The following is a 26,631-nucleotide window of genomic DNA, read 5'->3' as shown; positions in this document are numbered from 1 at the left end:
TATTTGTCCTATATATTATATTTTACTACTCTTTGGGATAAGTCACAAATCATGACAGTTTACATAAAGTGGAGAACGCAATTACTTTTAGATTACTAGTCCGTACATCCTAAACACATTTGACTTCTCACGTGGACACTCTTTTTGGTCAGTGTACTCTATCCAGCTTGTTATCTATGTCCGTGTCACAAATATACAATATAATGTTACCAACTCAAAATGAGATTGATTTCTATCTGAATTGTCGCAGCTGGTAACTCGATTCAGTACCTTTCCAGAAAATGGCTCGGGTTGTGTGTCGAAGTGAAGTCTGACACGTATTTTCTTAAAATTCGTAGATGATTTGATAAAAACTTATTATGATTTTGTTTTAGTTACGTTATTGTGTATGATACTCTAACAACCTACCAAAAATGGAGTTCCGGGAGACTTTGCTAGCTGCTCAACGAAATCAACAACAAAAGTCATCTGTAAGTTAATTTCTCAGTTTCGTGAATACATATTGCTGCGCCCTATTTAAATAACATTTTAATACGCAAAGTTATAATTATTCTTTTGCTGTTGCACTGTTTTATTGAATACTCTTTGTTACTGGAAAATGGCTTATCATAAGCATTTTTACATTTCGTGTTGTTAATTACTACCATTGACAGATAATTTAATTTCAAGTACTTTGTTTTTAGCGCAACACATACTACAGAGCTGGATTCGATCCGCCAAAGAAAGAACAACGGCAAAAGGACAAGTTGTCAGAGAATATATTAAAGTTTTTAGCTAAAAAAGATGAAGAAGAAAGGCAAAAACAACGGGAAGCTCAGAAGAAGAAGGAAGAGCTACTTGCTATGCGCGACCCCAAGGCCTTGCGGAAGATTCAAAAGACTCTGAAGACTATCAAGTCTGCCAACAAGTCTGTGATAGAGGATGCAGTGGACCACAATAACACAGCGGTCACCAGGGCAGGCCCAGACCAGCCAGACCAGGATGACTATGGATATGAATCTCAGGAGGCGGCTGCTTTCTATGGAAAACTGATGCAGAAATATAGCAAGATACCTGATGAACCCAAATTTCCTATGGGCAGTAAGTTGAATTTTGTCATAATCATACCCTGTGTATAAAGTAACAAGTAATTCAGATAGGGGCTACTCTCAACAAAATGTATGGGGAGTATTACCGCAGAGTTTTGCTGCTAGAGTGCAGCACTAGCACCTATCATAACCATAGACTAACTTATACATACTGTGCCTTAAACTGTTTTTTGGCAAGGCTTCACAGATAATAAAATATGACATTGATGCATCAAGGCGGTTTGTTTACGAAGGGCCTACTGGGAAACATGAAAATTGAAATTTAGTTATCGTCCCCTTTATCACTTGACTGTATGAGTGATAGAGTGGTTACATTATGAAATTTCTATTTTCTTGTTTTGCAGTAGACCCTCAGATTGTGTTGGATTGTGGTAGTGGCACTCCCAATGCAGAGTTTCGCGTAAAAATCCCTATTAAGTAGATGCCACAAATATTTGGCAAATATTATGTATTTGGTGTATTACACAGCCAATTATTCAGTATTTAGTACGGTCGCCAAGCCGCTCCGAGGCCAGATTTAATTGACTCAGCTCGGCCTTACCCACAACCGGTATCAATGTGTTCGGACAGTTCTCCTGATCACCGTACATGCGGTAGTAAAGCGGAAAAATGGTGGAGGGGATAGTAATGACGTCACAAAGATGGCGGCCGGACCTATTCTTTTTGGCGGTGTATCTCGAAAACCACTTAACCGATTTTAATCATCGAGGTGTCCAATAATAGCTTATATTATGGAGATTATTTCCTTTTCTACAAACATTTACGTGAAACCTATAGGAAAAAAAATAATCACTAGAAACAGTTTTTTTATAAAATTATTATTTTTTATTTTGTAAAAATCTCCGTAAATATTAGCATTTCGCAAATTTTGTTTAATATAAAACATATTGCTTCATTATCAAGGAATATAATGAGCCTTAAAACATACAGATCGAGTAATAAACAATGAAGCTACACTCATTTATTTGCGCATGGGTAACAATAACTGGCTTTTACCGGTCGAAACTGTGGTGACTGTTACGATACGTATTGAATGGAATTTATAGAGTATCGGTTTTAATTACTGAAGTTATAATTAAAATTATAAAAACCAGACACAATAATGTTACCTTACTTCGACGTTTAGTCTCTTTTTTCGTCTTAATCATAGGTAGGTACATATTTCTTTTTACTTAAAAATTTTATACAGGGTGAACTTTTAACCACCAGTCATACTCTGCGCAGCGACTTTATAGGTCATACTTAACAACTTTTACTATGGGACCAATTCCGAAATCGCGAAAAAAAATTTGACTGTCCCATATAAAGGTGCGACCAACTTTACCAGACCAACACTTTTCCAAACTGAGCTACAGCTGTCCGATGAAGTTAAGTACTTAGGACTAACTCTCGACAATAAACTCAATTGGAACAACCACATCAACAAACGGATAGACAAGGCGGGAGTTGTCTTCTGGCAGTGCAGAAGGATGATTGGTAAGAGGTGGGGACTCAACCCGAAAATTACCCTCTGGCTCTATAAGACGATAATCCGCCCCTTACTCTGTTACGGTGCTCTGGTTTGGTGGCCAAGAACAAACCTAGGCAACGTACGAGACAAACTACAAAGACTTCAAAGGCTCGCATGCGCGGCCACCACTGGCTGCACGAGGTCTACCCTGACTGCAGCCATGGAGGTCATACTAAACCTTCCACCGCTGCACCTACACATACAGCAAGAGGCCAGTCTCTCAGCGGTAAGGTTGCGAACCCTCAAGATATGGTCTAACATCACAGGAGCTCTTCACACAAAATGCCTGGAAAAGGTGTATGACGAATTTCCAGTGCTTAGGTCAGGCACGGACCGGATTCACAAACAAGCTATCTTCGATAAAAGGTACAAAATACAGTTATATGAGGACGACAATCATGAAGGACTCAATCCCCGGGAGCTGAGAATCTTCACTGATGGGTCCAAAACAGACAGCGGATCGGGCTCTGGAACCTTCTCAGAAGACCTGAACATGTCGATCACCACTCCGCTAGGAGCCCAAAACTCAGTATTCCAAGCTGAGTGCATGGGCATCATAAACGCGGCGTCTGCCATCACTGCAAGGAAGGTAGTAGGATCCTCCATCCGCATACTCTCCGACAGTAGAGCAGTCTTAATGGCTCTAAATAGCCATATAGTTACATCCAAACTTATACACGAATGCCACGAACTACTAATGGAGGTATGTCATAATAACAAGATCACCCTACAATGGATCAAGGGAAACAGTGGATCCCGAGGTAACGATGCTGCGGACGAGCTTGCCAGGCAAGGATCGAATGCGGGGGCGATTGGTCCGGAACCGATTCTTCCGATACCATTTAGCAAGGTACGCTCAATGCTGCTGGCACGTACAGGGAAACTACACACAGAACACTGGCTGAACCAGACTGGATGCAGACAGGCAAAAGAAGCCATGCCTGGCATCAACGGAAAACTCATAAGGGCGCTCCTGCAACTAGGGAAGGTCCGACTGAGTATGGTAACCAGTGTCATAACAGGTCATGGACTATTTAACAAACATCTTTTCACAACAGGTGTCACAGACAGTCCCCTGTGCCGAGGTTGCATGGAGACAGAAGAAACAGCCTCTCACGTGGTGCTGGAATGCAGCGGAGTGACTCCATACAGGGCTAAACATCTCGGATCTCCGAGAGACCTCCCCGAGGTCCTACTCAACATCAAAGGTTTGATAGGATTCCTCGAGGAGCTGGGCTGGCAGGACTAGCCCACCCCCAACATATCACGCAAAATAGGCGCAAGTCGTCGAGTTGCGGAAAAATCGCCCGAATACAATACAATACAATACAATACAATACAAGGTGCGACCAGACCGCAGCTTAAAAAATGGTCACGATACGGAATCGCAGTGACGCGTCGTATGCGTACCGTTTTTGACGCATGCTCCCCACACCGCTGTTTAAAAAACGGTGACGGTACGGAATCGCAGTGACGTGCTTCACGCGAATCTTTTTTGTTCGCAAAACAGTTGCGTCTTTTACGTCACCGGTACGGTGTCTGCCATAAGATCTCCGTGTAATATTTTTTGCGATTTTTACGCAGTTCAATTTACGGTGCGTCAGCTTATTTTAAGCAGCGGTGTGGCGAGCATGCGTCATGGACCCGGGTACGTCCTTAAACTACGTCCAAAAGAGAGGTATGGGCATTGTGAATGTCATCTCGCTTTGTGTGGTAGGGCACAGCCAGTGGGTGTCATTCCAGATCCAAATTTTCTTGCGTGATTCGGCATTGGTCCCATAATAAAAGTTGTTCAGTATGACCTGTAAAGTCACTGCGCAGAGTATGGCTGGTGGTTAAAATTTCATCTTATACCTATATTCGACACAAGTAGTAAGTACTTACAGACCAACTATGATACACATTTTGCCTGTATAGTGATACATAGTGAATAAATTAATACCTGATTTAAAAAATAAAACAAAAATAACAAATAGCATGTTATTTAATTCAGTAATCACTAATCAGTCTTAAACAATGAACATCATACTTTTAGATTAGACAACAAAATGTATATTTATACTGTGTTTCGACTTGAAAGATTTTACTGCTTTAAAACATAAGACAAACCTACCAACCAAATGTATAAAAAAAAATGTTTTTTGTGATTATTATTTTCCTATAGGTTTCACGTAAATGTTTGTAAAAAGGAAATAATCTCCATAATATAAGCTATTAGTTGACACCTCGATGAATACAATCGGTTAAGTGGTTTTCGAGATACACCGCCAAAAAGAATAGGTCCGGACGCCATCTTTGTGACGTCATTACTATCCCCTCCCACCATTTTTCCGCTTTACTACCGCATGTACGGTGATCAGGAGAAACGCCCGAACACATTGATACCGGTTGTGGGTAAGGCCGAGCTGAGTCAATTAAATCTGGCCTCGGAGAGCGGCTTGGGGACTACTAATAGTAAAAGTTGTTCAGTATGACCTATAAAGTCGCTGCGCAGAGTATGACTGGTGGTTAAAAGTTCACCCTGTATAAAATTTTTAAGTAAAAAGAAATATGTACCTACCTATGATTAAGACGAAAAAAGAGACTAAACGTCGAAGTAAGGTAACATTATTGTGTCTGGTTTTTATAATTTTAATTATAATTTCAGTAATTAAAACCGATACTCTATAAATTCCATTCAATACGTATCGTAACAGTCACCACAGTTTCGACCGGTAAAAGCCAGTTATCGTTACCCATGCGCAAATAAATGAGTGTAGCTTCATTGTTTATTACTCGATCTGTATGTTTTAAGGCTCATTATATTCCTTGATAATGAAGCAATATGTTTTATATTAAACAAAATTTGCGAAATGCTAATATTTACGGAGATTTTTACAAAATAAAAAAAAATAATTTTATAAAAAAACTGTTTTTTGTGATTATTTTTTTTCCTATAGGTTTCACGTAAATGTTTGTAGAAAAGGAAATAATCTCCATAATATAAGCTATTATTTGACACCTCGATGATTAAAATCGGTTAAGTGGTTTTCGAGATACACCGCCAAAAAGAATAGGTCCGGCCGCCATCTTTGTGACGTCATTACTATCCCCTCCACCATTTTTCCGCTTTACTACCGCATGTACGGTGATCAGGAGAACTGTCCGAACACATTGATACCGGTTGTGGGTAAGGCCGAGCCGAGTCAATTAAATCGTGTTTCTAGAGGGCTTTTGAGATTTGGCGACCGTACTAATTACACTATTATTAACAACTGACAAACTAATGCAGTGCTACGAGACGTAAGCACCAACCACCATAAGGTACCTTCACCCATGATACATCACATATAGTGTATGTGCTTACTCCAAATTGCTCTTGTACTTTCTGTTTTTCAAGTTTGTATCTGTTCTTTTGTAAATGGTATAATTCCTCCAAATTCTCAACTCTTGAATGTGGCCATTACTCCAAAATTTGTTTTTTATTAGATAAATAAATATTATTAAACAATTTTACACAGACCTACCTTGTCCTATAGTAAAACTTGTGTTGTGCATACTAGACAATGATACATGGTTATATATAAATACTTATATACATAGAAAACATCCAAAAATATTTGTGATAAACACATAAATAAATGCCCTTGCCAGGATTCAAACCCTGCTTTGTAGGCAGGCTCGCTCAACTAAGCTATCTATTTTATATTTTTAAACAAACAGCTCATGCGGATATGTGTTGTACTTTAATTTGGGGGATACTTACTTCTTTATACTCTATCTTTCCTTACTTTTAATAAGAAAGATTATTATCTTTATTAATTCATAATTATCTTCTTTCAGAAAAGAGTGTAAAAACAGATTTGAAAGGCACCATGGAACGAGTAAAGAATGCCCTGGCACATGAAGATGACCCTGTGCCACACAAGAGAAGGCGGAGGACAGATAATAGTGGTGTGTATTATTATCAGATCACTTAGAGCTTTTGGCTCTGGGGCTTGTGGTTTTCGACGTTATAAGTTGTGGTGGGATAGAAAAAGTTAACCTTCTACGGCCAAAGTCCCAAGTTATGTTGAGAAATCATCAGTAACAATTAGCTACCCCATACAAATTAATAACCTGACTTAAATGAAATTATGAAACTGCACCTTTCTGAGACAAATATGACGATTAGGCGGGTCCACAACTCCACACAGAGCGAACAGCCTCGCGAGGAAATTTCCTCGCGCGGCAAACGGGCCTCGCGCCAATTTGCTCGACAAGTTGGCGTCCCTCAGTCAGCTGTCCAAAATGGTGCTGCACATATTCACTGCCGTGGCTCGTGTATGTTTTATTTTGCTTTTCAAAGCAATCCAAAAGAAAAAACGAAAACTAAGTCAATGTGGACCCGGCTAATCATGTAGATGTAGATGTAGTGTAGGCACAGTATAATACAGTAGATAAACATCGAACAAAGGTACATCGCGCAGTTTGTATGTGTGCGTTCCGTGTACGTACGCGCGCGGCCCGCGTCACATGGAAACGGCGCGGCTTGAATATGCTTGAATCAGTCCGGGCTGCGCCGCCGCCGTGTTCAGAGCGTTGTCACTTGAAACGTCAAAAATGTCATAGTGTCGGGGTCATGGCAGTACTGCAGTGTGTATGGCTGTTTACAAAACAATATTTAAATTGTAAGATAGGTAGGTCTCTCAATTTATGAGGAAATGAATGAGATCGAGCTTACATTACCCTGTCCTTGTTTTCTTTCGCTTTTGTGCTTCCATTTCTTTTACCTATCCTATAACTCCCTTCGTGACATCCGCTGACATAGGCAGAGCCGGTTCCGGACCCATGTATTCCGTCTCCGCCCTTATCCTCGCCAGCTCGTCTGCTTTCGCGTTTCCCGTTACTCCCTGGTGCCCCGGTACCCATGCCAGCGTCACACTTCTTTGCTTGCAGAGTATCGTATCGAGTTCAGCTCCTCTCTACATTCTCTCACGAGAGCGGAGGTGACTGATATTTTCTTCAGTGCCTTCAGTGCTTCCTGGCTGTCGGTATATATTACAACAGCACCCTCTTGCTTCACACTCTCTTTGATTATACGTGCACAGCGCGCTATTGCACATACCTCAGCTTGGAACACGCTAGCATATCTACCCAATGATATTGATACTTTTTCTCCCAGTTTAGGGATCACAATGCCCGCTCCTGCTAGTTTCGTCGAGCTTCTTCTCGAGCCATCCGTGAAGCAGATTGTCGTTGGGATTAACTTCCACTTTCCAGTTGTCTCTCTCCTATATGTACCCTGTACTTCTTGTCAAATATCTCCTGCCTATTTATAAGGTCATTGTTGGCCATCAACATCTCAAATCTTGATAGTGCCTCTCTTCGTATCAGCGCGTGTCTCTTGTCCACGCAGCTTCCTCTCCATTCTTTACATGCTTTCATTCTGTACCACTGTTCTGTGGCTCTTTTCTCTACCTCAATCCAGAGTGGCTTCACACCTAACATTACCTTCATTGCGTGTGTCGGGGTCGTTCTCATGGCCCCCGTCATCATTAGGCACGCTAATCATACTGACACGAAAATGAAAAACCAACACCATTTCCCTAAGTAACTTGTGGATATGTTTTCTACCAAGAAAAGAAACCCAAATAAACCAATTTCGTTTTAACATTTATCTTCAATTGTCTTACTTTTAATTATATTATAGCCACGCTATAGTACATATTTTTCAGAAAGAGAATCAAGTCCTCCTCAAAAGTATGAGCCAGAGAAACGAAAAGACGAGAAACCTGAGAAGCCAAAGTTCCGCAAGCCAGCACCGCCGCCCATGGACTTTAATCAGCTGCTGAAGCTAGCCGAGGAGAAAAAGAGCGCCCCAGTCGAAGTGCCCAGGTATTGGTCACAGGCACAGATTAGATACTACTATGGAGGCTGTTTAAAAAAAAAAAACAAAAATATGTGTATAAATTTGTACACGCTACAGTTATTCTACTTACTACTCTGACATTGTTTATCGATGTGTGGTTGCCAGCTCATGGTTACGAGTCTGTATTCAGGAACGTGTCAGTTATCACTGTTGCAGTATCCTGATGTGGCGAAGGTGTGATAAGCGCTTACGCTTCCGTTAGTTTATAAACTAACGGATAGCCATATCGGTTTATTCTACAACCTTTTAATTTTAAGATTTTTTCTATAATAGTATTTTATGCAACCGTTGTTTAAGAGAGGTCAAAAAAGGCGAGTGGCGTGAGTAACAATTTGAGGCGAAGCCGAAAATTGTTAATAAAGACGCCACGACTATTTTTTGAGCCAGTTATACCCTAATTTATAATTAAATTCCATCAAATCTACCAAGAAATGTCACTGTCACAATGACATCTGTCAACGTCAGTATGACGGACCAGGTGTCACCAACCTTTTTGTAATCATAAAAAATATTATTACGAACATAATAAAACCATTTTTGTATGGAATACAGAAATTACGTCAAAATATGTGACCGAAACCCGATTTCGGTCACTCCACTTTTAATGAAACGCTGCCAACTACATAAATGGAGGGTTTTTGTTAAATGTGTCGCCTATACTTCGACTCTTAGATGCTTGTTATGTTAGTTATGTATATAAGTAAATATTTATTCACTATACGTACATAATTACGCACTTAATCTTTAAGCACTTATCATTTATACAGTACAAGCCTTACTCAGTTGGGGACTAGAGTATTTATAAAACATGCTGTCTCCATACAATTTATAATCTTAAAATGCCAAATCTCGCAAAATTGTATTTAGATGACATCTGTTCTTTTCTTATTACCCTTTCTGTTTGAAAAATACTATAAGTAACAGATGTCAGATTCCGAATGAAGTGCCAACTTGACTTGACAAGTGAGTGTCATGGCCGGCATAAATCTATCAAGGTAACCATAACGGCGTATTACACTATCCTGTAGTTGTCTTTTCCGAATTTACGTTTTAAGGTATAGTAATAATACTAATAATACACATCTTAAGACGATAATGTTATTGTATTAAAACGGAATACCAAATGTTGTTTAGACTTGAAGTATTGCCATTTCAAAACGAACATTTCTACCTCAAAATAGTTTAAATTCAATATTAATTTATGGGACTGTTTTTTTAATAAGTCTAATTATTTGAACTTAGCATTTAAATGTTGTATTTCAAATTAGTAGTAAATTATTTATTTACGTGCATTCTTTCGCCAATAATATATTTACCATTTATGGAACGTCATTCATTCATTTCACTGGCAACACAGTGGTAGATTTGATGGAATTTAATTATGAATCAGGGTATAAACAACGTTGTATACAATACTTTTTCTACGACCAAGCACTTACTTTGAAATAAAATTGTAAATTTAACAAATATTTTTCATGTCATCTATCGCGATTTTGAAGGCAGCAAATTTTTAGTGACTTCTTGGGCCATCACTGATATTTCTTCAGGCGTAGACACTAAGTTTTCGACTTCATCCATTTTAACTTGAAAGACGCACTGTTAACTTTAACACAAAACTTAAGATTTTATTCGACAACCACAATAACCACATTCAAGAAGTAGCAAAGAATGGAGGGTACGGGCGGGAAAATGAGTGAATGAAATTAAAAAAAATTGTCTATGGTTCACTTATTTGTCAGAGATGACATTTAAAATAAGGTTGGCAACAATGTATTTCATACAATATTTTTTAAGTGGTCATTACACGAAGTATCGAAAAGTGCCAAAAAGATACTGCGTGTATGCACAAATGCGTTTTTGGGGAATAGACTAAAGACTTGTCTAGACAACTATAAGGTAGGGTTTTAAGGATGTGTGCACGACCCTTTAAATGACAAATAAAAGTACGGGAGTAGAAAAAATAAATTACAGCTCTTAACTCCATACACATCTAGCGTTCTTTATTGCTCAGATTCATTGTTCGATAGGCCCCGCATGCGGGGTACAGATCTCCCTAAAGCATGCCATTACAAGTTCCACCAGTCGTTATATCACCTGTATCGACCAATGAAACTGAACAGGGTATATCGCTGGGATGTGTTTTTGAAAGCTGGCTTGTTGGGCAGGCCGGCGGCGGCCAAGGCGGAGGCGGAGCCGGCGCGGCTGATGACCAAGAAGCAGCGGCGCGAGCACGAGGAGGAGCTGGCGCGCCGCCAGCGCCGCCAGGAGCGCCTCGACGCCGAAAAGAATGGCCGGAAACGTGAGTGTGCCTTTATCGCCGAAAGGAATGGGATAAACTGCAAAAATCACATTCAGACTTAGTACCTATAGCTTCGAAAGTCCCAACGTACTTATTTTATTTTCTTTATCGAGGAAAAAACGTACACATAATAGTAGTTTATGTGACTGCTACATAATAAAAGGCAATAAAATACACGAGTGTGGGTTTAAGAAACGAACGAAGTGAGTATCTTAAAAGGATCACACAAGTGTTTTAATGCCTAATTATGTACAGTTACATACACAATTTATCTACACACATTTATAAACTTTCTATGATATATTCACTAACCGAAATATTTTTATCGCTCATTTTACACGAAACTTTTGCTATAGTTACTTTAAAAGCAACAAAACATATTCATTCTATACTTAAAAGATAAACTATACGTCAATGGCGGTAATTGAAAACTTTTTTCACACATGTCACGCATTCGTAGTTTTTTTTAAATTCAGAGACAAACTAGAGTCGTCCTATTTCCGTATCATTCGATACAAACGATTCGGTATTGGGCCCCATACATTTCACGACTCTCCTCTTTCCGCACAGACTCTAAGAGGCGAGATATGTCCAAATTGTATGCAATTGACATTTCATTTCGAAAAAAGGCATCTCTATTGATATTAGAATAGAGGTCAAATTGAATTGCTTTTTTTTCAGAGATGTTCGAAATTTGAATGTCATAACCAAATCGATTTTGATGAAGCAATTACAACATCATCACAGATAAGAAACTTGTTCTAACAAAACAGTTTATCGTAATGTTGACCATTACATCCTAACACAATTCCTACCAGGAGTACAAGTACAAATTAAATTCGATGAACTTTTACAGAAATAAAAGAAAGTTCCAAGTTCAAAAGCACAAAATCTGTTCCGGATCTTACGAGGTTTAGATGTCGGTTTCGGCGTATTGAACTTATTATTCAGCGTACAGCGGCTGATTTATATTGTGATAACGTGTTAGGGCCAACAGGCACGGCGTCATTGCATGGCGTCGCAACGTGCGACGACGTCGCATCGTCTCACGATACGCGATACGATGTCGTATCGTGGGTATTTGTGTTGGCCCTTACGGTTTTATTTACTGGCATACGAATATAATACCCACACTACAATAGTTATTTGTTTTACAAGGGGGCAAAGTTTTTATTTAACCGCTCGTTCTAATATTGATACCGGAGCAAACGAAAGATTCCAAAATTAAACCACGAGCGTAGCGACTGGTTCGACAAATGAAATATTGAGCGTTGCGAGGGTTTCAAGGCATGAGGGTTAAACAAACTTTGCCTCCGAGTGAAACACAAAAAAAAATTACCACACCAACGCGAGGAGAATACTATGAATTACCAAAAAATCTAAATGAACGTTATAAAAAAATCATCATTCAAAAGTCAATTCTGCCAGCTAACATAAGGAAACAACTCAAATTGTATTGCATCTGATTACTTTGCCCTACATGTGTATTAAACGCAATTTTCTCTTTCGTTTTTGAAGATCAAGAGGGCCTTTACCAGTTGGTGTGGTGAAAAAATATTTCTATGATCATTCTGCCTATGATCCACTGATAAATGACGCTTGCCAAATCATATTACTTATTGTTGTCAGGGTTTTCACAGTTATTGAATTAAGTTGCTTTCGAAAACATACTAGTAGCCTTATTCTTGCTATTTTTATTTTATGAATATCTACATTTTTTAAAGAGTTCCATTCTTATTTTAATTCCAGCCCAAAGAGAAGAAAGGGACAAGCCTGTTGATAGAGAAAAGAAACCGGAATCTAGTGGATTTGGAAGAATTCCTAAAATCGGCGAGAAAATGTCATCCAACCAGTCTTCCAATTCCGGCTCCAATTCTCATAAAAATGACAGCACAAAAACAACCGAGCGAAGCAAAGACAAACCGTCCAGTGACCGGGATAGAGCTGACAAGTTGCAGAGAGAGAAAGAGAGGGCGAGGCAGGACAGGGACAAGGCGGAAAGAGAAAAGGAGCGACTAGACAGGGAGAGGCTGGATAAGTTGAAGGCGGAACGAGAAAGGATAGACAGAGAAATGGAAAGACTAAATAGAGATAGAGACAGATTAGAAAAAACAAAGATGAAACTAGAATCTAGTAAATCTTACGACAAACCTGGCAAAGATGTAGACAGAAGTAAATTAAGCTCCAAGGACCAAACCTCACGGCCGGAAGTCAAAAAGAGTATAGACTTAAAAAGCCAAAACACCTACAGGATAGATAAAAATTCGAACGATAAAAAAATTACAATACCTAACAAAAACGGCGAGAGCAAGTATATGAACGGCCACAGTTCGCAGAGCAAACTGGCACAGAAAAGCAAAGAGGAGTCGAGAACAAGCGACAGGGATAGAGCTATAGCGAAGCACAAGGCCACGCTAGAGAACGGCAAGCGGCCCCCGGAGAGCAAGCCTGCGAGGAGGCCGGCCGCGCCCGCCTTCGACTTCGACAAGCACGTCGGCGCGCTGGCCGGCCGCGCCGCCGGCGGGGCGCAGGGCCCGAGGAAGAAGCAGAAACGTGAGTGGGGCCTAGTCTGGAAATGGAATGTTAGCTATCTCGTCAAAAATACCCAGCCGCAACACAGTCTTATACTCCTTAGGCCCACGGTTCTAGAATACCCGTAGTACTAATTACTTTATTGTAATGTAACGTCTGCTAAATTCGACGGGATTTCGCGCCCGAAATGACAATCAGATCAAGGTCGCTTATTGGCTGGCAAATTAGACCCTTGGGAATTAGGAATTTACGATAGCTTTAAAATTCACTGCCAATTTTATTTGTGTAGGTAATAATTGTGGGTTTAGGGTGATATATTAGTAGTATTTATTTATTATTTATTTATTTAATCACACGAGTGATTTAATGCCTAATTATGTACAGTTACATACACTATTTTATTTACACACATATTATAAATTTTCTATGTAACATTCACTAACCTAAATTACAGCTAACGTTGCTCTCTTGGCGGAACTAAATATCCGCGGGATATGTGGTGGCGGCTCCGAAATATTTTTATCGCTCATTTTACACGAATCTTTTGCTGTTGTTACTTAGAAAACAACAAAACAAATTCATTTTATACTTAAAACTAATTGAAAGGTAAACTGTACGTCAATGGCGGTAAATGAAAACTTTTTTCACGCATGTCACGCATCCGTAGTTTTTCTTTTAATTCAGAGACAAACTAGAATTGGGACCTATTTTCGTATCATTCGATACAAACTTACATGCGAGATTTGTCAAAATTGTATGCAATTGACATTTCATTTCGAATAAAAAGGCATCTCGACTGATATTAGAATAGAGGTCAAATCGAATTGCTTTTTTTTTCAGAGATGTTCCGAATTTGAATGTCATTACCAAATCGATTTTGATGTAGTTATGAAGCAATTACAACATTATCACAGATTTGATATCACAGATTTATTGTAATAAAACAGTTTATCGTCAAATTGGCCATTATTTACGGATTTTGAAGGCATCATAGAGGGTTTATGATATGTGTGTAGATAAAGATTATAAAGTGTTCCCAGCCACTATTTCATACTCGGTTCAGTTTTTGGGACGCATTTTATCTAAATCTCTTAAGTACTGTAGGCGTCATACTCGGACTATTAACTGTTAAGTAACTTAACAATTAGTGACCGCGGCCGGTGTCGCTTGCTATAAAGACGCCTTGACAGATTATTCGCTTAAAAATACAAGCAAATGTCGTCCTTATTGCAAACCACAATATTAGTATACAAAAGTACCTCTAACTCTTGGCCCGTAGGTTTTAAATTATGTAATTTTGAGGCCAAAAGATGCACTTAATATTAAGGTGTATTGAGATTATTCCGTAAACCGGATAAGTCTAATTCTCTGACCGTCGGCCGTATTTTAAACCGTTAAAATCCTCCGGCGCTCATTATGTGATATATGAGCGCTCAGTATGATTGTGATAAAGAGAAGATCCGAGTGTATGATGGTTGCGTTGTTGGGCAGGGCGCGCCGTCGACTCGGAGTCGGAGTACGACTCGGAGATGGACGACTTCATCGACGACGGCGACGAGAACATGGACTACTCTACTCACATCAAGGAGATCTTCGGATACGACAAGTCCAAGTTAGTTGTTCTTACACTCCTTCACATTGAATGCGAATCTGGACGATGCTCCAGTGTGCGAGCGGCATATCGCTCTATATGTCAATAATGCTGTCTCGCTCACATACCGGAACTGTTTGTGAAACCGAATCAGTGTTATAAGGTTATAACCGTGTATATTCTCAACAGATAAATACTATATGGAAATTCTAACCTCCTTATTCATAAACGTCTACTAAAGTTAACAAGCCGCTAATAATCGTTTGTCCCTTTCCATCATACCAATACGTCGGAAAGGGACAAACGATTATGAAATGAACTGTTTTTATTCCAGAAATAATATTCCATAGGTATGTACAATAAAATTAGGCTATTTAAACTAAAGTTTACAATTAATAATACAACTAAAATAACTAAATAAGGCAATTATAATAGGCCTAGGAGCAGTTCACCCCGACTTCACGGTGACAGGTTTGTGGCAGGTCCTCCAGCGCTCATGAAGCGGGCTGCCGTCCCACTCCCTCACTGCGGACTGCAGCGTATTGGAGGACGCATTTATCGCCTTTCTGGTGGCGGCGCTCCTCGCTCGCAGCAGCGCGGCAGCCGGAACAATGCCCGCCAGGCGTTATTATACTGCACGCGCATGTCTCCCACTGCTGCACAGGTGTAATCTGACCACAATTCCACTGTATAGACGCAAGTACAAAAGCTCAGGAATAGCTGCCTTTTCACGTCGTTACTGCATTTGGCGAATCTTCGCTGGCTAGCATGTTCGCTCGCACTGCAATAGCTCGTCTTTGCCTTTCAATGTCCTTGTGGTCTTTCAAACTAGACAGCAGAATGTGGTCTAGGTATTTAACCTCGTATACTCTATGCAGTTGAACTCCATCAAGTAGCAGTGGCGGTACGCTTAACGGCATATTTGCCGCTTCCATGACCATAAATTCTGACTTCTCTGGATTATACTTCATGTTTTGCTGGCTGGCGTATTTTCCGCATTCTGCAAGTAACTCTCGCATAGCGGCCACTGATGGATGGAGCAAGCAGGACTATATCATCAGCATACGCTAGGTGGTTTGCCATTATGCCGTTGATGGAGCAACCGACCCCGGTTTTGGTCAAGACCTGTGAAAGCCCATCCATGAAGACACTGAAGAGTGCTGGTGACATACTGCCCCTCTGTCTCACCCCGCAGTTTAGCCTGGTGGCGGCGGATAAAGTTGGCTTACATCGTACCATGTTCTTTTGTTGTGAATACCACTTTTCCAGGACCTTGATAATTGGTGGGGGCGTTTTTCCCTCTTCTAATTTCTTCCAAAGGAGCTTATGGTCAACTCTGTCGAATGCTTTACTAGGTCGAAGAAGCAGGCGTAGACAGGAGTGTTCCTAGATTTGTAGTAGCCTACTATCTGCTTAAATGCGTAGATGGCCGAGGTTGTTGATACGTTGCTCTTAAATCCAAACTGGTTATCGGCCGTGTCGAGATATGGGGCAGCGAGCTGGTACAGTACTCTTTCTAGCAGTCTCGCTATTATGTTTGCCAGAGCAATAGGGCGGTAATTACTGGCACTTGGGACATTTTTTCTTCTGTCCTTACAAATAGGTACTGTAACAGTATCTGTACTGACAGATACTGTTACAGTACCTATTTGTAAGGACAGAAGAAAAAATGTCGACACGATTACAGCAACTGACATCGCCAAAGCGCTTAAACAAATGACGCGCGGGAAGTCTCCCGGCCTGGACGGTCTTACAGTGGAGCACATCCGATACGGAGGCCCTGCTGTGTTACATAATGCTGGCCACACTATTTACAGCAATAATTAGGACTGGTTATTTACCACAGGTCAGTACCTGTGTCATTTGTTTAAGCGCTTTGGCGATGTCAGTTGCTGTAATCGTAATTGACATGGGAAGGTCAAGAGTTTCTCGACTCTGGTGCACTCTCGCGGGTGCAGGTTGCGTAAATAGTTTGTTAAAAGCGTCCGCTATTTTGCTGTCGTCCGTTTGTCCATCTATATACGAGGGAAAGCTAGAAGAGGATTTTAAAATTTTATTTACTTGTTGTCAGAACTTTCCGAAGTTGTTAGCGGCTAGCGAATTATTAGCGGCTTGTCAACTTTAGTAGACGTTTATGAATAAGGGGGTAAATCTCTTCTGTAAAATCCATCAAAGATTCCAATGGAGAGCTGGAGGTAAGCGTCCTTAGCATGTGTCGCTTGACATATTTGTTGGAATCACACACGATTCGATCAAGACCCCAAATTAAAAAATCGTCTATTTGCACAAAAATCCACTGATTGTGAATCGTCTATAGCTCAAGCATATTCGAGCGAGACGAATAGTCCAACGAATATCGTGTGTGGCGCGTCATCGGGAACCTTGTCAGAGAGCACGAAGGACGATATAGGCAGTTGACATGACAACTTGGCGGTTAAATGTTAATCTTTTTTTTGTTGGTTATGTTCGATCACCACATTTCTTTATTGCGTTATTGAAAAGTATGTACATTAAGTATTGTAAATTTGAATGATGCATAGGTATCGGGACATGGACGACGACGACGACCCGACGATGGAGTCCAGCTTCGCGCGCCAGCAGCGCGAGGAGTACATCAGCAAGAAGATCGGTGAGTCGGCTCGGCAGCGAGGCGCTGCACCACTCCTCATGCCGTCGGCTAAACTCGCAAACATCTTCCAAAGGAGTTCAGAATTGGATTTGCAAGTTTTGCAACTTTCATATGCAAGAAGCTGCAAAACTTGCAAATCCAAATGTTTATGGAGTTTACGATATTTACCTATGATATGTATTTGTACCTAGCCTACATAAAAACACGAAACCTATACACCGGTCCATATACACCGTGTTTTTATTGAATTCCGCTAACTTCGCGGTATCGGTAAGTACGTTTAAGGAAACTAAATGGCATAGTTCATTCTCAAAAAAAAAAAATGTTTTTTTTTTATTTATTTATGAAAAGTAATTAAATGTTGCATATAGCGTTGTTGTAACACGGTCATTACATTTAACTCAACCAAACAATTGAAAACCGTGACATATCAATGTCATTTCGAACATCGATCGTCCGAGATAGTACTTAAGTTTAGCAAATGTATCAACTCATACTAAACACTAATCAATATGTAAATAGGTCCTAAGGCTAGTGTACACGCTCGTAAGGGCCTTATAAAATAAAAATCAATTACTTATTATCTCCGAATTAGAGTTAATTAGAATACAGGTGTCTTTTAAAAAGTTACTTAATTTAAGCTCAGGGATGCACTCTTGAAATTAACGGAAATAAAAAAAAACACGGTATATAGGGGCACTTTTGCGATTTATCGGCACATCAGAGTACAATGGAGCGATAAGTTAGAATGAGAACGTATCACAGCGTATTGGGAGCGTGCAAGATGGCAGCGCCGCTTAGCGTTCGCAACTACTGGGGAGCTGTCAAATAATGAGCTCAACAAAATAAAGATTATTCCTTAACATTTTTTACTATAATACAGTTACCAATGTGCGGAATCTTTTCGTTTTTAATGTTTAACATACTTGACTTTTGCTTTACTGAAAATAGTCAGAATTATTTGTGTATTTTATATTATCCGGTTAATTTTCTTCGTCGTTGTTTCGTTACAAATTCAATGAAAGATGTATTTTGCATTATGTTTTGATGGCCCACTTCGTGATCCTCTTCCTGGGGATACGTTTGATGCTTACAAGTATAAAAGTTTTGCCCTTCTTCACAGGTTTTAATCAACTTATTTTATGTTGAAACATATGTTCTTTCGCTTATCACACGTTTGTTGTGACAGACAACAGACAACTCTGCGTACCAAAAGTATGTTTCTGACGGGCTTTCAGTAACTGTTATTATAATTAATATTACAATTACCTAATGTTGGTACACTGTATTCGCCATACTATTTTATTAACATCCAAGAAAAACTCTGCGTTGACATAGACTAGATAAAATGTTTAGCCGTTATGTTGGTAAGCCTGGAATAATACTATATGATAATTTCTAGCTCAATGTTGGAAATATATAGTTTACTACTACTGTTTCATCCAGCATTATTGCAGTTTACCATTTATTAGCTATTGTGACCTATTTTTATCGTAAATAGATTTTAAAGCAAAAAACTTGAACAAAATAACGGAATAGTACAGCAATTGACAGAAACACACGTAGCAAGTTTGCCATATTTGGCCACATCAAGCGCTGTGATCGTTCCGGCTTCCCCCACCACCCGCTTTGAACGCTTCCAATATCAACATTTTGTTTCACGCGGTTTTTGACCGATTACAATACGGTTATGGTTAATAACTTAGCTTAGAAACAAAAAATAGATTATTTTAGCATATAATTTGAAAATAAACATTATTTAATTTTTACATTTCGTTACCTGTTGAAAAGGTGTTGAAACGAAACGTACAAACCGCGTCCAAGTTGTAGGCGTAGCTTGGGGGTTCACCGATAAATCGATGTTGTATTATAGTATTTTTCCTACTCCTCTACTGTTATCTGTCATTTATGCATTCATTAACACGAATATAAGAACATACATAAAAGATTTCAAGAAAAGTCTATATTGTCTATTCCTCATAAAAGCTCTTGTGCTTTTATAAGCTATAATGTTACTGCGATTAATGGCTACCAACCTAACAAAACCAAAACGAATACAGTTTTAAACTAAGTGCATTGATGCCAACTTACAAAATATTCATTTGGTTGCATAGTAAAAATAATTACTTCATAAGTCAGAAACACGCATGTGACACCCGTAATATAGCAACACCCATAGACTACGAAGACCGCTTAGCGTTGCTTGTTAGTCTCCGTAGGCTACGGTGGCCAAAATTGAGAAAAAACTGTCCAAATAATTAATTTAGCAAGTAGCAAGTACCAGGGCCTCATGAGTTACGAGGAGGTGTCGCCGACCGGCCGGCCGCGGCCCGGGGCGGGCCGGGCGCGTAACAAGGTATGCTCGCGCGTCTTGGCTATATACTTTTGCTGTAATTTGTTTACCTAAATTAAGATTTATTTTTGTTGACTCGTAGGAAAAATATTGTATGCAACGTTGTATAAGTAGGTCAAAAAAATCTCGTGGCGTATTCCTTTACAATGTTCGCCTACGCCTTCGGCTCCGGCTCACATTGTAACTCACGCCACTCGCCTTTTTTGACCCTTCTTATACAACTGTTGCATAATAGTATTTTATAGAACAGTTATACAACGACCTACAACAATTGACCTACTTATACAACGTTGCATACAATATTTTTCCTACGAGTCAACAAAAATAAATCTTAATTTAGGTAAACAAATTACAGCAAAAGTATATAGCCAAGACGCGCGAGCGTACCTTGTTACGCGCCCGGCCCGCCCCGGGCCGCGGCCGGCCGGTCGGCGACACCTCCTCGTAACTCATGAGGCCCTGGTACTTGCTACTTGCTAAATTAATTATTTGGACAGTTTTTTCTCAATTTTGGCCACCGTAGCCTACGGAGACTAACAAGCAACGCTAAGCGGTCTTCGTAGTCTATGGGTGTTGCTATATTACGGGTGTCACATGCGTGTTTCTGACTTATGAAGTAATTATTTTTACTATGCAACCAAATGAATATTTTGTAAGTTGGCATCAATGCACTTAGTTTAAAACTGTATTCGTTTTGGTTTTGTTAGGTTGGTAGCCTTTAATCGCAGTAACATTACAGCTTATAAAAGCACAAGAGCTTTTATGAGGAATAGACAATATGGACTTTTCTTGAAATCTTTTATATATGTTCTTATATTCGTGTTAATGAATGCATAAATGACAGATAACAGTAGAGGAGTAGGAAATAGTATTTTATGCAACAGTTGTATAAGAAGGGTCAAAAAAGGCGAGTGGCGTGAGTTACAATGTGAGCCGGAGCCGAAGGCGTAGGCGAACATTGTAAAGGAATACGCCACGAGAATTTTTTGACCTACTTATACAACGTTGCATACAATATTTTTCCTACGAGTCAACAAAAATAAATCTTAATTTAGGTAAACAAATTACAGCAAAAGTATATAGCCAAGACGCGCGAGCATACCTTGTTACGCGCCCGGCCCGCCCCGGGGCGCGGCCGGCCGGTCGGCGACACCTCCTCGTAACTCATGAGGCCCTGGTACTTGCTACTTGCTAAATTAATTTTTTGGACAGTTTTTTCACAATTTTGGCCACCGTAGCCTACGGAGACTAACAAGCAACGCTAAGCGGTCTTCGTAGTCTATGGGTGTTGCTATATTACGGGTGTCACATGCGTGTTTCTGACTTATGAAGTAATTATTTTTACTATGCAACCAAATGAATATTTTGTAAGTTGGCATCAATGCACTTAGTTTAAAACCGTATTCTTTTGGTTTTGTTAGGTTGGTAGCCATTAATCGCAGTAACGTTATAGCGTATAAAAGCACAAGAGCTTTTATGAGGAATAGACAATATAGACTTTTCTTGAAATCTTTTATGGATGTTCTTATATTCGTGTTAATGAATGCATAAATGACAGATAACAGTAGAGGTGTAGGAAAATGTATATTAAAGTCCCTCGGGCAACTTGCGGTTACCATTCTCAGTTTCACTTAGTATGAGAGTTTAAACAGCTCGCAATCGTGTCATCTCTCATTTTACCGTTGACGATTTATATGTGCCCCTTTCCAGGCATCATGGAGGACCTCGAGGACATGCGCATGGAGGCCATGGAGAAGAAGAAGGCGGCCAAGAAGAAACGCCGCATCAGCGACGACTGACCGCGCCCACACGCCACACCCGCCCCGCTTGACGCCTTCTGAATGATTAGAATAGACATTAATAGTACTACATGCAGTATTCTCTCTGTCCAATTTTACGATGTCTGATAGCGGAAGATCACGAATTGTGTTGTCCCTGTCTATCGTGTGACTGTCTCTCGACAAGGGGTGCCTTAGTATCTGTTCAGATCAGTCAGCGGCGTAGCATGTGATTGCCGCCCGGGGCCGACCAGAAATTTGCCGCCCCAATTTATGACCAACATCATTTAGACAAGTCATAAGTTCAGTCACAAAGATTTTTACTGATAAAAAAGTTATAGGTACAGTTTTGCATTATTCTATGTAATATTAGAAAAAAAGTTATATTCTATTTATTATTTTACTTTATTAGGTACACTAAACAGATATCGTACAATATCATGAAAAACATACAATTGCATATGATGGCTTAAAAACTAGCACGAGATCCAAAACAAGTGTTCACAGTATGCTTTACAAGTCCAAATGTATAAAGAATCATGCAAAAAATACGCGGCCTCTTCAAGGTGATTTTGATCCCTATTTATTTTATTTATTTTACATGGTTGAATCGTACATAAAACAAATGTTGGGTCTTTTATGTTTCATTAGATATATAAATCATGTGTATTGGACTGCCAAAATTGCAACTGTACAGTCAGCGTCAAATACTTTGTAGCAGTCAAAGTTGCCAAATAGTTCGGTACACCATACTAAATATATGGTGTACCGAACTATTTGGCTACTTTGGTTGCTACAAAGTATTTGACGCTGACTGTACATGTTTTACCAAAACCTACTCGTTGAATGGCAGTCAAAAAGAAGCGTGTTACTGAAAGTACCCTAAGTGTGAAGGGTACTAGCTGAAGTATAGACTTGTCGAAGAACTCAATGCTGTGATAAAATAGCATTCTAATAAAGTAGGTTAAAAAAAAAATTGTACCTATTTTATTAATGTGTTACACCCACAGTCCAGCCGCGTATTCGCGTCTAACGACAATCCCAAAGTAAACAAGTAGTAAATAAAGTCGAGATCAAAATTTTAAAACAATTATATTACGTTTTGATCGTATAAAACAAGCCTTCAAATCATGGCTAACTTTTTTTTTTAAATCAAAAACTTTGTATCACATATTATCAGTCAAAACCTTTGTGACATAACTTATGATCTGACTAGACAAAGTAACGTAAAAGTGGTAAAATACAAAAAATATGTTCAAAAACTAAAACTTGACTACTGAAAATCTGGCTCTTAAAAGTATGAAAAAAGAAAAAAAATCTCATCTGAAATAATCACACAGAAAATATTGTATTTTTACATCTTTTAAATACAGAAATACAATCTAACATAATTTAGAAATACAATGTATACACTGTGGGAACGAGTAACCTGAGGTCATAACGAGCATAAAAAAATCTTTGACTTTTGATCAAATTCGGCAAAAAAAAAATGTGTTTTCTACACACGACACGTTATTTATTTTTATATCTTGGCAAAAAAAACATTACAACGAATAGGTAATAATTATTTGTTTTACAAGGAGGCAAAGTTGTTGTTTAACCGCTCGTGCTAATATTGATACCCGAGCAAGCGAAGGATCCCGAAACTGCCACGAGCGTAGCGAGTGGTTCGCTCAGAGGCATCGTGACCGTTGCGAGGGTTTCAAGGCTCAAGGGTTATATAAACTTTGCCTCCGAGTGAAACACAACAATTTCCACCACACCAATGCGAGGAAAATACTCACTATGAAATATCAAAAAAATCACACCAAATCAAATCCAAATGAACGTAATAATACATTTATCATTGAAAATCATCATTTAAAAGTAAATTCGACTAGCTAACATAAGGAAACAACTCACAATTAGTATCTGACTACTTTGCCCCACATGTGAGTTAAATTCAGCTTTATCATTTGTTTTTGAACAATCAAGAGAGCCTTTACCCGTTGGTGTGGTGAAAAGTTTTTTATTATTTAAAAATAAATTTTGCAAGTTTCCTTTAAAAGTTTAATACCTGTTAGTCTGTATGTCTAAGCCTAAGTCACATAGTGCCAGTGTTGTCGCAGTCATAAAGGCGTTTTTCACTGAGTTAGTGAGGAATTTATTATACAAACGAATTTTCACAATAATTGTCACTGTCTCTATCAAGACCGATTTTAGAAAATGTTGTATGACATTTTAGTCTTGAAATGCGGTCAAGAATACACCTTTAACATCTGTCGGATTACTCGTTCCCACGATGTATAGTTAATATTCACAACAATATTCAAAGGACAGCCGTGATCGCATGCTACAGTCATAAGCTCTAAGGTAAAGGTAAATGATTATTTCAGATGAGAATATTTTCTTGTTTCATACGTTTTATAGCGCTATTTTCAGTATTCTGCTTTTATATTTGAACTTTTTTTATTTAATTAATTTTGGGGTTATAATTTCGTGATTAATTATTTAAAATAATTTTACATAATTTTTGTGCCAGTGTGCCTTCAGTACAGCAGCGCACGCAAAGCGCCCAATGCTTTTACGTGAGAGCGCCAAAGGCGCGCGTTATTCAATCGCCTCCCGCGGTGCATTGGTTCGTTTCGTGGCACGATTTGAAAATTTTATATTTTTTTAAATACCGTGTTTTGCCGCCCCCTCTCATGTGCCGCCCGGGGTCATGGCCTCCCTAGCCCCCCCCCCCCCCTCGCTACGCCTGAGATCAGTCATGAGCCTAGAAAGTCTTACGAACAAAAAAAACCTACGTCATAATCGCTTCTCTGCCATCGACAGATAAGCATGTTAAAATCGCTTCAGGGCGGTGTAGGGGTATAGAATATATAAGAAGTAATAAAACTTCTGTGAGACACAGATATATTAAATATATAAAAATGGGTATACGTGAGTGACCCGACTTAATATACTAATTAGTATTTTGACAATTTATTGTTTTGTAATACCATAATAAATATAATTATAATTGTTTTTGTTACCTACCTATAATCACAATGAGTTGCGGATAATTTATTTGTCTGTAATCCTGTTTGATACGAGTGTGAATAATATAATTATCTATATAATATTAATTATTAAATTTAGTTAGTACATTTTATACAATATTAATATCAAAGAGAATTGATTGTAATAGAAAAGTAAAGTCTAAGAAAAAATCGTGCCCCTTAGTTTGACATCCAAAACAGATGGCGCTGTACTGCGCCATATGTTTTGCGGTCACTGAATTGTAAAACGTCAACTTTTGATAATCAGAGTTGCCGCAAAATGTATGGAGCTGTACAGCGTCATCTCGTTTACCTGTCAAATTCGAAGCACGAAATTGTCTTAGATTTTACGCATCTTATTCAATCAATGAATCTTTGATTAATATGGCGAATAAATGAAATCAATGGTTATAGTTTAGTTGTGGTTTGGTTATATTAGAATTAAAACAAGCTGATGTGACGCACCGTTTGTGAACCACGCCAAAACAATCGACAATCGTTTTTTAACGTTATGAATTAATTTTCACTAGCAGTAGCAGCAGGTTACGATTAGAAAGAGACAACTTTTTGTAATCGTGAAGAGGGGTCTTTTATTCAATTTCATATAACGTCGGTAGAGTCAGACCAAGATAAGTTGGCAGAGATTTTGATAGGCCAGGCGTTGGAAGTGTTATTTTAAACGTCAAATTTCTATGAAATTATGACGTTTATTTAACACTTTCACCGTCTGGCCTATCAAAACCGCCGCCAACTTAGCTTGGTCTGACTACATTTCACTAGTCTCCTGTTATTAAACGGCCAACTGACAACTTTGGTTGACCCAAAAATAATGATGGTTACATTAAAGTCTTTGAAGCCAGATTCATTGCACAATATGTGTACGATACATATACATAAACAGATGGCCATATCCATTTTATCCTATGGCAGTCCTCTAAAGTAAATCTACATTTGGCACTGATTTTAACGTGGTGTCATATTTTCAATATTGTCATAATGCGAATTTGCGACTTCTCTACAATTTGTCATTGCAAAGTCTGTGCCGAGCTTGGTCCGACTCTGCTGATGATGATGTTCATTATATATTTTTTTATGTTACTATCATCATCATGATATTAATGTAAAAATTGCATCATCAAAGAAAATAATTATAAAAACTTCCTTATAAACTTTTGGTAGGTATCTATGTACGAAAATTATCTGAATTCCATAATGAAGCTCACAACAAAAAACCGACTTTCATAAGGCATACTGTGTATTTTATTTCTTTTCTTCATAGATGCAAGAGGTTGGTTGCTATGTTGTTGTTGGTTTTAATTGTAGTGGGACCCCCTTTGTGCTTTACTAAGATCTCACAACCACAACAGCTTTTTATTTTCCGAATGTTTGTATTAAGTCTAACTGTTGTTTAATTAAGTGTAGTAAATTGTAAAACTTGTACAGTTGTATAGCTGCAAGACAAGCGAGAAAAAGAAAAAAAAAATTATTAAATTTATATAATTATATTCAGCAAGTTACATAAAGTGTTTTCGTTTTGACCCTTTCCTACAGCGTAGCTATTTTCGTAGGGTAGAGGTACAATTTTGTAAAGGTATTTATTTTAGCTTAATATTTTATTTTTCATAGTAGTTTTTGCTATTTTATATTTTTGTATGTTTATGAAGTTATTATTAGTGATGTACAATCTTCACTCTAAATTAAAAGTGGAAACTTCCCAAGTAACACAGCAAAGCATTATAACGACCGACTTGCAGCATTTCTGAATGCTTTTTGCATTATAAGGCTAGCCCTATATCAGCCCTATGGACGTCCATAGGGCCGATATAACTCTTGTTTGGGCACAAGCTTTACGGCTATGAATCCTAAAAAGGTTCACACAGTTGCCAATTAGCATTACAGGCACATTATATTAGCATTACTATGGTCAAGGAAATTGCCAGT

The 26,631-nt window shown here is 38.8% G+C and overlaps 1 protein-coding gene across 1 annotated transcript; it reads left to right on the top strand.

Moving 5' to 3' along the window:
- The first annotated feature begins 251 nt into the window (after positions 1 to 251).
- LOC133517135 (protein SPT2 homolog) lies at positions 252 to 26,213 on the top strand. The gene is made up of 9 exons (XM_061850294.1): positions 252 to 470; positions 684 to 1,080; positions 6,421 to 6,531; positions 8,295 to 8,454; positions 10,654 to 10,787; positions 12,537 to 13,340; positions 14,811 to 14,931; positions 17,451 to 17,539; positions 21,603 to 26,213. Exons 1-9 carry the CDS (start codon positions 414 to 416, stop codon positions 21,689 to 21,691), a joined length of 1,962 nt encoding a protein of 653 aa, XP_061706278.1. The 5' UTR covers positions 252 to 413; the 3' UTR covers positions 21,692 to 26,213.
- Positions 26,214 to 26,631: the final 418 nt, after the last annotated feature.

Source organism: Cydia pomonella, chromosome 4 (genome assembly GCF_033807575.1).
Source record: "Cydia pomonella isolate Wapato2018A chromosome 4, ilCydPomo1, whole genome shotgun sequence".
Taxonomy (NCBI): domain Eukaryota; kingdom Metazoa; phylum Arthropoda; class Insecta; order Lepidoptera; family Tortricidae; genus Cydia; species Cydia pomonella.
The sequence above is the reverse complement of the archived record's forward strand: the minus strand, read 5'-3'. Positions and strand labels throughout refer to the sequence as shown.

Coding starts and splice junctions, on each gene's coding strand:
- LOC133517135 (XM_061850294.1), top strand. CDS start 414: ATGGAGTTCCGGGAGACTTTGCTAGCTGCTCAACGAAATCAACAACAA. Junction 471..683: donor ATCAACAACAAAAGTCATCT/GTAAGTTAATTT, acceptor CTTTGTTTTTAG/CGCAACACATACTACAGAGC. Junction 14,932..17,450: donor TTCGGATACGACAAGTCCAA/GTTAGTTGTTCT, acceptor AATGATGCATAG/GTATCGGGACATGGACGACG.